We start from the raw sequence: 12,998 nt of genomic DNA on the forward strand, positions 1-12,998 counted from the left end.
GTGGCAGATTGGGTGAGTATGGGGTACTCCTTGGCCTGCGTATCACCGGCATTTGCCAGTATGCCAGATGGGCCGTCTGGGCCTGATATAAGAATATAACGGAAGGAAAACAAGGGTTATATAACTTTTATATTTGGTCAGTGTTTCCTTTATGATGAGTAAACTAATGCCTTGGATTACTCATTTAAAAAAGAGCACTAAACCTTCCGAAATTCTATATCCTTCTGAGGATATTCTTGTAGGTGTTTTTTTATAGCATAGATAAAATTGATTATGATCTTTTTCAACATTGTAAATCACAGTGACAGAAAACCCTACTGATTGCTGGAATAAGAATTGTTACCTTAAAACAGTACTTATAGAAGTAGAAGGAACAATTCTGCCTATTTCCAGGTCTACATTTTTTCCTTTAAATTTATTGAAATCAAGTATGTTGGTTACCAATTATTTATTTTGTTTCACTGAAATGTAGTGTATATTGGTAAATGCCTAAGATCCAGAGCCGAATTTCTTATACACATTTCCTACTTGATTAATAAAATACACTTTTGTGGGCAAATTTTAATCAATGGGAAAAAAAAAAGGTTTTAACAATGACTACTTTTTTCAATTTGGATTTGATGATGTCGCTGTTCTACATTCTCAGTCACTATGAAGGTTTTATGGGGTTCTCTATATGCAGAGAAATCCACACCTGAATCAGGGATACTCTTTAAGGTTAAGGGAGAGGAGATTCTATTCAGCATATAAAATTATTCTTTGCAGTAAGCACAATGAAGATTCTGCAGCCTGCTGCTTCAGTACATTCAATCAATAATTAATAGCTTACTTTTTTCAGCTGTATTAACAATGTTTAACATTAGCCTAATCTAGATGCCCCTATCACATGCTGGTAATACATGGCTATATACCACACAGAGGTAGATGTGGGTAAGTTGGCCTTTTTCACATCATTAACCACGACTGGGTCCAGCCCCAAACTTTATTAACAGAGCCTGATTCTCCTGCATCTTAAGTCCTTGTGAGGGTCCAGCCTAAAGTTTGACGAAAAGGGGTATTTCGCCCCACCTTGGCTCCAGCTTGTACATCTCCTCTCATCACAGGACAAGCCATATATCTTAGCGATAAAATAATTATTTTATTATTAGAGTTATATGCATCTGCCAGACTATAAGAAATGTCCTCCATGTTTAACCACAGGAACTAGTGATTTGGGAAACTTAAAATATCTTTTTCGTAGTAACAAAACTAACATTCAAGCAATACTAAAATGGTCATTTTTTTTGGTGTTTCAGCAGAACGAAACAGCTAATTTAGAGCCAATTGCCTTATTAATGCTATATTCCTGCCAAATTTGAATGTAAATATTTCGGAGATCCAATTAAAAGAGTTAATAGGATGCCGACTGCCACAGACTTTTTTAAGTCTGTGTTTTGTTAATTTGCTCTCAAGCCATAATTTCAATGCTCAACCATTTACTGGGGTGTTGAAGCTGACCTCTTACATCCTATTAATTCTTATGTTATCAAATTAGGCCTCATTCTATTGCAGTGATATCCGACATCTCTATATGGACATCTCTATTTTTTGGGTAAAATTATATATATATAAATATATATATATAAAAGGGTGAAGCCGTATTAGTCCAGTAGACACGATGTCAAAAAATAGAGTATTGCAGAGTATGCGGTGATACCTTTTTTGGTATTGGACTAACATAATATTAAAAAGACAAGCTTTCGAGAGTTATCCTCCCTTCATCAGGTCTGAAGCAATACTAATCAACATGATAGAGGTTACAACTTTAAAACAAGTGATGGTATAAGAGAAGGGTGGGGGGGGTTGAGTGAATTTCTCACCTCCAGACCTATTATTTACGACACCCCACTCAACCCCCCCCCTTCTCTTATACCATCACTTGTTTTAAGTTGTAACCTCTATCATGTTGATTAGTATTGCTTCGGACCTGATGAAGGGAGGATAACTCTCGAAAGCTTGTCTTTTTAATATTATGTTAGTCCAATAAAAAAGGTATCACCGCATACTCTGCAATACTCTATTTTTTGACATCATATATATATATCTATAGATAGATATATATATATATGGAAGTCTTATATAAAACAAAAATATTATACAGGTAGCAACAATACAGTCAAAGAACAACTGTATATATTTTAATGTCATATAAATAAATTGTATCTATTTGAATTATGGAGTAATTTGTGGTAATGGTGGTAAATGCTTAATACGTAAAAATATACACACATATACCAGTAGTTGCACACAAAAAAACCCAGATCTTAATTTGGTGATCACAGTGATCACTAAATGTGATCTATAGATCCTGCTGAAACCCAACATAATACTGTGAAATTTTATGGCTCACATGGGAAGTGAAATCAGCCATGTGTTGTTGTTATTTCCAGGTGACATTAGAAAACCAAAAAAGGAGGTGTTTAATGTTTACAAATAATGTATAGAGTATGACTGCATTAAAATCAGCACTGCCTTACATTATATATTTTTTTATAAGCATCTAGGCATCCCTGCATAAAGATGCCACCTGATCACCCCACTATAGGTTGTTAAACTAATAATATAGTTTTCAACAGGCTTTTCAATATACAGTATTGAAAAGTAATGTACTGGGGCTTCTAGTTTGTTATGCATACTGTGCCCATTTTTACCTTTAGACCTGTTCAGATTGGGATATGGACCCATCTGAAAAAATAGATAGGTAATAATCTACTAAATCAGGGCAGCAGACAATAGTTTATATCTGAGTTTAACAAGATAAACAAGATCCCAGTTGAACAGGATAATGGCTTTCTTGCGTAAACACCCAGCACTCCATATGTTAAATAATTACGTTCCCTTGTGTGTATTGGCCGTTACTGAATTATAGTGGTAGTGTATTATTTCCTGAGGCATTAGAGATTAATTGGCAACAGAGGATATTCTCTCCAGATCTCTAGTACAGGCAAAACTCTAGAATCGGTAATATCAAACTTTTTTCCTAACATCTACTTATCACAATGTTTACATGTATGGATTGGTTTTATCTAGTGATGACTTTCATTGGGTGACTATAAGGGTTTCCATAAGGTCAAATACAACCTTTCCAAATTCCATAGGTGAACACTTATGCAGTAAGCCTGATTATTTGAAAAGTGTAGGAGACCTTATGCTATTTGAAGTCTATTCACTACAGGTCAGCTGAAGTCAACGTGAAAAACACACATTACATGTTCACTAGTTTCAACATTACTACATTTGGGGTGGGCTTCATCCAACTATATATTAGGAGCATATACCACTCAGAAACTGTTGAATTATCATTGTAACTCAACCAAGATCTCACACTTTATTGACAAAACTGACCTGGTTCAGCAACAAGAGTACCAGGGTTTGCTTATTCCTGATTCTCAAAATAGATCACACAGTGTGTAAAGACATATCTAGCCTACTCATTTTTATGTACTTGTTATAAGTCAAAAATATATGTACATTAAAAATGTAATTTAAGACTTTAGGTGGTTTAGCAATATGTTATTTATATTTTATATAAAAAAACTTAAAAACAGGAGGTGTATAAACATCTAGTTTTGAAGGAGATATGAGTGCAATCAGTAATTTACAACTTATGGAATGGGTAGAAGAGTGCAAAAAGTAGGGGTAATTATACAAGTGTCTTTTTTATTCATATGAAAACTGTATTTACAACAATAGAGGCATGGTTATATGGTCCTCAGATAAAGAGCCATTTATACTCATGTTCAATGAATGCACTCATATCCAAACATCTCAGTGTTAAGTTAACCCTTTGGAAAAAGTGACCACGTGGCTCTGTGGCACACAAAGGGTTCATTAAAATATTCTATTTACAAATTTGGCAGCATTGAAAAATAACATGAAACAGAAAAAAACACAAATACAGATATTAGTGTTAAAATGTCACTGAGCATGTTTAAATGCTCACTAAACAGAACTCACATAGAAGAATATTAGGTATTTGTCTTGAATTGCAGGTGTATCTACAGATGTGATTATCTATGTCACTTGTGCAGAGCAACAACCTTGAGATTTGTCATGATCCACAAAGAAAAGAAGAGTATTTGACACAGTGTGTCTACACGTAACAGTTTTTCATATCTGGGATAGAGGTTATTTGTTCAACTGAAATAGTGTGGGTATAGTTTAATGAATATTCCCTGTGATGATAAATCAATTTTTTGATCTGATGTAATGAATAACAATAGACTTCAAGTTGGCATGGTTATAGCCACGTCTTAAAGTCCAAACACCGTTCCTAACATATCCTGCAGGGTCCAATCAACTTCAAAGGTGACTTGCAGTTTTGAATTGAAATTGATTTTTTATTGTATTACCCAGAGGGATTATCTTCCCTAAGTGTATTACAATTATTCTAAATTAAGTTAATTTGAACATTTGAATTTTTCTCCTACTTAAATATGGCTTATACGCGCCTTCTTATTCAGTAGGAGCTAAAAGGTTTGTTAAAGAAAAGAAATCAGGCTCAATTCTCTTTTCATAGTCAAATTTGCCAAGATGTAGCCCTGTGCAGCCTTTTTTTATTATTTGGATGCCTGTTAGATAAGACATGGGCATTCTGCCAACAGCCAGATTTATGGGCAGAATTTTAGCAATTACTGGGAATATATAGATGTACCTATCCTTAACTGTTCTTTTTCTGTGTCGTTGGAATTTTGTTAACGTGACACAGAAATCAAAATAAAACATTAGCTAGGCAAGACTTATACAACTAGTCTTATGCAACTACAACAAACAGTGTCATGGGCTTATCGAGCAAAGGGTTAATAGTTCCCACTATACGGACTTAGCTCCAATAAAAAACTAGCAGTTGATAATTTATTATTGATAAAACAACACTGATATTTTGTCTGTATTAGATCAGACGCCATCTGACCACACTCAGCTCCGAGTCAAAATGCTTTGTGAAGTCACTGACCACCAAGTTGCTTTGAGTTTCCTAGACTACCGACTTAATGGGCATTTGGTTCTGGAGTGGAACTCAGGGACAGTTTTGTTACATCCTAACTTTTTACGAGGCCACTAAGTGCAGTAATTAGATGTCAAACATTTCTTCTAGGTTTTTCATACAATAAAGTACCCTTAAAAAAACTATTCTACTATCACTTTGAAGAGCCAGTAAACTTTTAATATAACTCTCTAACAGAAGTCATATTTTTTATTTTCTGATGGAATTTTCAGAAAGTGGAGTGTATCTACTAAGACTTTCGGTAGCTTCCTGACAGACAGGTCAACGGCTGCAAACATACACCGAGGATGTCAGTATGTCTCAGCCATCATACCAGGGGCTGATGGAGTGATCTTCTCTCACTGCTATTTTGTTTTGGCTCATAAACATCTACCAATCTAGGTAAAAATCGCACTGTCTGCATGCAGAGGGGAGGGATACAAGTACATAAGACACTATCATTATTTCATCTCCATGCTATCCCCTGAGATAGATGGTATACCCAACGAAATGCGTAGTGGTTTGGAGATATGACTATTGTTTGAAACGTTTTTGTATTTCATTTCATTTACTTATTGGTGTGTACGTTCGGGCAGCTAGACCGTGGGTTGTAATCTATATCTACATTTCCATTGATTGCTGCTGCTGCTCTTTCGAATTATGTGCACCAGCTAAAGGGGTGTTCTATTTTCTGTGAAACCGGTGTTTTCACTCTGTTAGTGGCGGGGTACAGGTACCCACATCATTGAATGCGCTTTTGCATTTGAGCTGGTTCTCAGTGCATATTTTTAATGTGAGTGTATTGTAATTAATACATCTTGGTATTTTTTTAATGTAACCAGTGCTGTAATAAAATACCTTTTCTTTCTTTTATCTATATTCAGATCTCTGAGGAGACATCCAGTTCTATATTCACATAATTGAAAGTTTGGTGATATACTCTGTTTCTTTGCATACGCCATTGGAATTGTGTCCTTGCAGAGTTTTTCTATAAAGGAAGTGTGTTTTCCTTACATTTTGTCTGGTTGTATTTTTATTTTCTGTCTGCATGCAGGCAGTGCCAGTAACTCGGAGAAAACGGCTTCTAACTTATAAAGTTGAAGCTGTCTTCTCAAAATGTTGAAGTTTACTGGCACTATAACACATGGCTTTTTAAGACGTTTATGGCAACAATGATAGTTTTTTACACCCACCTATTAAAATATTTGGTGTTTACACAAAAGTTGTGAACATGTAATTGTAAACAGTCTCTTCAAATGACTTAAAATTTAGCTTGATATGTTTATATCACTGTGTTGATCTGAAGCAAATGAGAAATTAAAACAGTCAATAAAAAGTACCAAAGACACAATTATTACCCGTGTAATGCACAATTGTGGTTTAACAACTTCTCTGCAATGTGGTGCCCTCGCTAAACAACATGTGAAATCAGTTTTATAAAGCTTTTCCTTACCGTAATGTATTGGAATAATCTTTGTTTTTCTTTGTTAAAAATAAAATTGTTCACTTTGCTTTTTAAGAATAAAAGGCGCTGTTATCTGGAATAATAATGGCAGTGCGTAGAACACTAAAATCAATTAGATGGCTGAATATCTTACCTTGAATTTGCAGCATTATGGCTAATGCAGTCCCATCAGGATCAAAAAATAGAACTAAGATCTTCATAAAGGTGTAAATTGCATAAATTAGTGTATATAATAAAGCCAATACACAACATTAAAACACACAAAAGCAACAGGGAAAATCATTCTTGACCATCTGTCTATGCCATTTACATCAGTCAAATCAGGGATTTTAATTTTTATCTGAGATGCACTTCTCCGTAAACGGCCCTTTTTGTGAACCATATGCCTATCCAAGGTATTTCTGCTGTACATCTCTCTATTGGATAACGGTTTTCGATACTGGATGCTGGCACTATCATAAGAATACATGGTGGCTCTTGGGTCACTGATGCTTGTTAAGACTTCTGACCCGCTGACTTCATTCCTTATTTCGAGAGTTGTCAGAAGAATGTTTCCATGGGCATCAACCTAAAGCAAAAAGAAGGTGTATCACACATTTTCTTATACAGCTTTTTATCTCTTCTCTTAGTTCCTTATTCACGTCAAACCATTTTATTTATAGAGCGCACAGGTGGTTAAATTAATTGGACACAGGGCTGGCTAACTTTTTACGTGAAGAGTTCCAGGATTACAAAGTACGTGATCAAAATGAATGTATGAAAGATGAAAGTACTAAACACATTAAATATCACCTGCAATTCAAGAAAACTTATTTGTAAAAATAATAGAAACAAACTGTCTGACTAATGGGCAAGTACACCCTCTTTCAATTATGCGGTTTGACATATCATTACATCATAAGATCTGTTCCTTAGGTAAATACAACCTCAGATGAACAACAACAGATGACATATTACACTGTGTCACGATTTATTCAACAAAAATAAAGGCAAAATGGAGAAGCCATGCTTCCATAGGAATTAAAATGCTACGTAGCAGTTAGGTGCTGCTAATCAAATGCTCTTGATTAATTGATCATCATCAAGTGTGCCCACCTCTATAAAAGCTAAAATTTTGGCAGTTTGCTGGTCTGGAGCATGCAGGTGTGTGCTAATACAATGCCAAAATAGAAAAACATCAGTAATAATCTTAGAGACGCAAGTGTGAAGAGTGAAGGGGATTTGCGCCCCCCCCCCACACCATAATGTTATGAATATTATAGTAATTATAATAAAAAATTATAATGTGAAGTGTATTATATAATGAAGTGTATTATATTAACCATTATCTAATTAACATTATCTCTACAATTTTCTCTACAAAATAATAAAAAACAAAGAAAACATCAGGTGGTCGTCAGGACCCAATTCAAGTTACTTGGAGGTATTTCCTAAAGGTTAATATTCCATCTAGAGCAGCTGGTCGATTCCTTAAAAGATACAAAGAAGCCACCCTGTCTAAAAGCAGAAACGTGCACATGGCTTAATATATAGCCAGCACTTGTGTTTACAAATGCTGTCATTCTTCCAATACCTGAGAGTGGGGCCATCAAAAAAGGAGCATTGAATGCTATACAATGCCAAAATTCAGACATAGTAATACTAAACCCATACTTGTAGTATTCTAGGAAAATAACTTCTGAGCATTCCATATACAGTGAACAATATATACAAACCCAAGGTGAATAATCAGGCATTCCAATATAAACAATATTTAATATTACTGGCATGTGCAGACACCATTTTCTTAATCAAAATTAATGAATACAAGAATTAATGCAGTTTATTATTATGCTACTTGCTTATTAACAATCAAGATCTGCTGTCACATTCCAACAGAACCTCATATTTATGTATCCACATCTGGTAATAGCCCAATAATGAATTATCAGTAACCACATCAGATATAAATGCATAAAAAGCATGACAGCAGATTTTTCTCATTTAGTCCAGTGGGAGCTACACAGTCCAATGTACTTATACAATAGTGTTTAGCAACAGGATTATCTGTTTTCCCATCTCTGAATGCCATATTTTGAATGTATCACCCCTAATTCTATCCCTTAACGTGAGCTCCGTTTTGCCAATGTATACCAAGGACAGGTGATCACATAGATCACTTGATCGGTTAGGCATCTGATCCGATGTTTAATTGGGTATTTCTAGCCTGTATGCGGATTGGTTAATGAACAAGCTGGGGTCATATGGCTACAAATAACACAGTTTACATATTTTCTTCTAACAAATATTGGATCAGATCTTACTAGGATATCCCTCAGGCCTCAGTTCTGGACAGTTTTCCAATTTGTCTTGATGATCCTGGTCAGGAATTCAGAAGTTGTATGGAGTTTAGTTACAATTTTCATCCATTCTATGCTTAGTGCTTAGTGCGATCCATCTGTTGCTGACTTGTATCTGTCTAATACTCATGCACATACCAGTTCTTCCTTGAACATGAATGATGGGTATCCGCAGGCTAAGAATCATTATTTCATCAATTCTAACTGTATGTTGCATCGCTCCACATTGTAGTTACTACTCATGGCCCAGAAAAACTGGTAATATATAAACTACACGTTGGATTCCTCCAAATTGCAATTTTAATGAAATTTGCATATTTCAGCAATTCGTATTAATCCCCTAAAATGAGGAGGGTCCCCCAACAAAATAAATGAAAACGAAGCGAAGAGCTCGACATTTCTATTTAAATTGGTTCTTTCAGCCTCACTCATGCGCTTACCCTCTCTCATTCATGCCCTCTCAGACTCCCTCATGGTCTCTCAGAATGACTCCCTACTTTCTGACCACTTTGGTCTTGTTTATCCAAATGACAGTGGCTGTGGTCCTAATATGCACTAAATATGTATTTTAAATAAGGTTTGTAAGATTTTAAAATTTTCTTGGAGGGCATGATTAAATGAGTTAGAGGCTTTGACACACAATGTAACACAATCTTAAACCATAAACCTTCGTTTTTATATGATGTATAGATTCATTAGATTTCATGGATATCATCAATGTTTAATTTTAGTAAATAACACACAAAATGTCACCAGGTTTTTTGGACATTTCAAGTCAAGCTAAACGCACCTAAGCATCAGGGATGTACAAACCCCAAAAAAGCCTGAACAGAGGTGACATGAAGGCATGGGTAGGGTTCAATTAAGTATGTAAGTATAATACGCTGTTTTCTTTAAACAATTATAAAATTATAAAACCTATAATTCCTCACCTTGTGTTGTAATGGAAGATGATAGAAAATCCAGTTAGGACACTAATTTAAAAATTATTCATCCCTGTTTAGGTGTCATGTTATAGGTACTGACAGTGTTGATATGTGTGGTGGATACATTGATAGAATTAAAAGAGAATGCTAGGGTTTACCCATAAGGAAACAATGGGATTATATATAAAAATTGTAATGTTTGAAAACTATTCTGATCATTGGAGCAACCAATGAAATAGTCCAGGAATGCTGCATTTTGCTATGATTACTTATTAAATGTTTTACCAGAATGTTTTGTTGTATATAATGCTGGATTTGAGTCTTACCTCACTTGTCTGGAAGTACCATCGAACATAATAAAAATTAGCGCTGCTTATTATTTTGGTATTGGATAATAATTTAATAAACCATTTCTTTATCAAAGGTCAATGCGTGGCATAAAAAAAATTATCGGATGGGTGCGATGCTTATTAATTTAGACAAACTGGGCATATATTTACCTGAACTTTGTTCATTTCCAGTTTTGACTTTTCATTATTTGCTTTCTCTGCTTTTTCTGCTGCCTTTTTCTGCAGCTGAGGGCCTTTTCCAAAGAAAATGTAGTTCACAAAAGCATATTCAAGCAAGGCCAAGAATACAAACACAAAACATCCCATTAGGTAGATATCGATAGCTTTCACATATGGGATCTTCGGTAGAGTCTCTCTCAGATGAGTGCTAATGGTAGTCATGGTCAGCACAGTGGTAATACCTGAAAAAGAAACAGGAAATTATATTATATTAAGTGTCTTTCATTCAAGGCCAAGGGGTAGCCAACAATCTGTTTCAAAACAGCCTCAGAACTAAATACTAGTTTACACTAGCTCCATTTTATGTAGGTTGAACCAAATCACATTTTTTTGCTTTTTACCTGACTTTTTGTAAATTGATGAATAAGTAGAGAAAAAGGAAGGGTTCAACAGGAAATACATGGGCAGACTAGATGGGCCAAACGGTTGTTACACACCATCACATTCTATCTTTCTGTGTTGCTTCATTTTTTCAAGTCATTGTTTAGCCCAGTGGCATATACGTATCGATTCACACACTATCTCTTTTACTCACCAACATTCTCTCACACATACTTACTCACACTTACCTGGAGCCTATCTTGCTCGTTCATCTCACATGGTGCGAGTTGCCCAAGTAGGACTACCTGGGCACCAGGCCAGCCTTTCAGTATCACTTTGCTTGCTCTCTCTCTTTTTTATTTTCAAAATGTACCCTAAGATGAGCACCTGGATCTGTTTGCTCTTCTCTATCACAAGGGCTCCTCTGGCTATCATTGACTGCTAGTCATGTAGGTTCCCTATTTTAGGCACAGTTTTATATAGGGTAGGAATATGAAACATCACAAGTATGGTCACCCATTCTACATGAGAAAACTATGAACACTATGAACTTCTTCTGCTGGGCAAAGACAGATTGACAATGACAACATATACAGCACTATTAGTTTTAGCTTTCACATAGCGATGTTAATGTAGATATAAAATCCTTAGCTTAGCAGAAGATTGGCTATGCTACATCAAGCACTGCTGGGTATAGGTTATTTCAGCAGACATGATGTGTCAGTCGATGCTGAGGGAAACGCTCAGTCTGTGCTGGTAATTATAACTCCAAACTCAGACTTGCAGATATTCTACACAACATAAACAGGGCTACAAAGGACATTTACCCAATGTGATTACTGACTATGACCAAAAAATAGAGTTGATGGCCCTAGTTTATGGAGTTAGAGGTTAATGAATGATTTAGCAATCTATACATGAGCATATGAGGCTAAAATGATGATAACTGATTCATACTGCCTGTTTATTTAACCAGATCCGATGCTCCCACATATTTGCAAATTCTAACCAGCACTGTTCACGGAGGTATGAGCTGAAATCATTTTTCTTTTCCATAGCACATTTTTGTTTCTTTACAATATTTTAAATGAAACTGTAAATACAATGGAACATTTTTAGCTATTTTTAAACAATGTATAGGGAAATTGATTATGAAATTTCAGTAGTTGCTTTTCCGTAATAATTCAATTAACATTTGACTTTATCTAGTGGTAATGGCATATTTAATGAAATTGCTACTCTCCTTGTGATTGTGGATATTTTAATGCTGGTAACTCTATATGACCTGGCCTTTTTCTTTTCTACATTGAATAATGAATTCAGCTCACCATTAGAATGTTCAATCTACTTTTTTCTTTTTTTTTTCTTTTTTTTACTGAGATTCTTAGGAAAAAAGGTACAGCTACATTCACAGATATTTTAACTTAAAAAATAAATAAAAAAATAAGCCCACAAGAGCAAGGCTCTCTTTTGTACCAGTATGCCTTAAGTTTGCTTGCATTCATTTTGTACTCCTTTCATTGTTACAGTGCTGTCAAATGATAATAATAAAAACAACTTGCAATTTATTTAGGTTCCTTTAGCTACTCAAAAGAAACTAGTTAGAAGGGTCTCTAGCTACTTTTTGTGCATTGTTTAATTATAATTAAAGACTAAACAAAATTAAAATGATTTGAAAATGAAATGATCAATTAGAGTCTAGCAATAAGAGGTCTTTAGCCAGGTTGCATAAAAGTGAAGTATATTGGACAATCAGGTTGTCTTTGTCACTGATTGACAAGTTAGCAAACATGATGGCAGACTGATTACTTTAATGTTCCAGGGTATTTGTAGCTATAGCTGTGAACAGTAAATCGGGAGGGCATTCTGTCTTTTATTTGGAACATTTCATACTGGATCTCATTGAAACACAATATTGCTGGGCTTAACACTGCATTCCCAGGTGGATATCTGTACCATGACATTTCAGTGAAGTCCAATCTCATGATTTTCATCAATAACTAAACAGCTAAAACATACACGTCAATTCTACATTTCAAAAATACACAAGAATGGGATGTCATCTGACATACCAGACTAGAAACCTTAAACTCTTAATCGGTAATCCTTGTGCAGTTAATGTAATAATAAAATTACCCAAAGCAACTCTTGCAGCTGATGCATCATAGTTGATCCAGAACGATACCCACGATAAAATCGTAATTAGTGTAGAAGGCATATACGTCTGCAGAATGAAGTAGCCAATGTTTCTTTTCAGTCGAAAACTGAGTGACAGACGGGGATAGGATCCTGTAACAAAAAATAAATAAATAATGCATTGTGAACAAATCTTGCAGGCACTTATGCTTACTGGGA

The 12,998-nt window shown here is 35.1% G+C and overlaps 1 protein-coding gene across 2 annotated transcripts in view; it reads right to left on the minus strand.

The window, feature by feature from the left end:
• Positions 1 to 6,708: 6,708 nt before the first annotated feature.
• LOC149283257 (gamma-aminobutyric acid receptor subunit beta-1) overlaps positions 6,709 to 12,998 on the minus strand; it is a 189,859-nt gene continuing 183,569 nt past the window's right edge. Inside the window, exons 7-9 of one of the 2 annotated variants that reach the window (XM_089497763.1) lie at positions 12,780 to 12,932; positions 10,260 to 10,504; positions 6,709 to 7,056 (exon numbers count right to left, since the gene is read on the minus strand). In XM_089497763.1, the coding sequence (XP_089353889.1) occupies positions 6,709 to 7,056; positions 10,260 to 10,504; positions 12,780 to 12,932 (746 nt within the window). Of the gene's footprint in view, positions 7,057 to 10,253; positions 10,505 to 12,779; positions 12,933 to 12,998 lie in introns of both variants that reach the window. The other variant, XM_089497762.1, reaches the window with a different exon arrangement.

Source organism: Sceloporus occidentalis, unplaced genomic scaffold, assembly GCF_023333645.1.
Source record: "Sceloporus occidentalis isolate IW3139 unplaced genomic scaffold, rSceOcc1.0.p SCAF_107, whole genome shotgun sequence".
NCBI classification, from domain to species: Eukaryota; Metazoa; Chordata; class Lepidosauria; order Squamata; family Phrynosomatidae; genus Sceloporus; species Sceloporus occidentalis.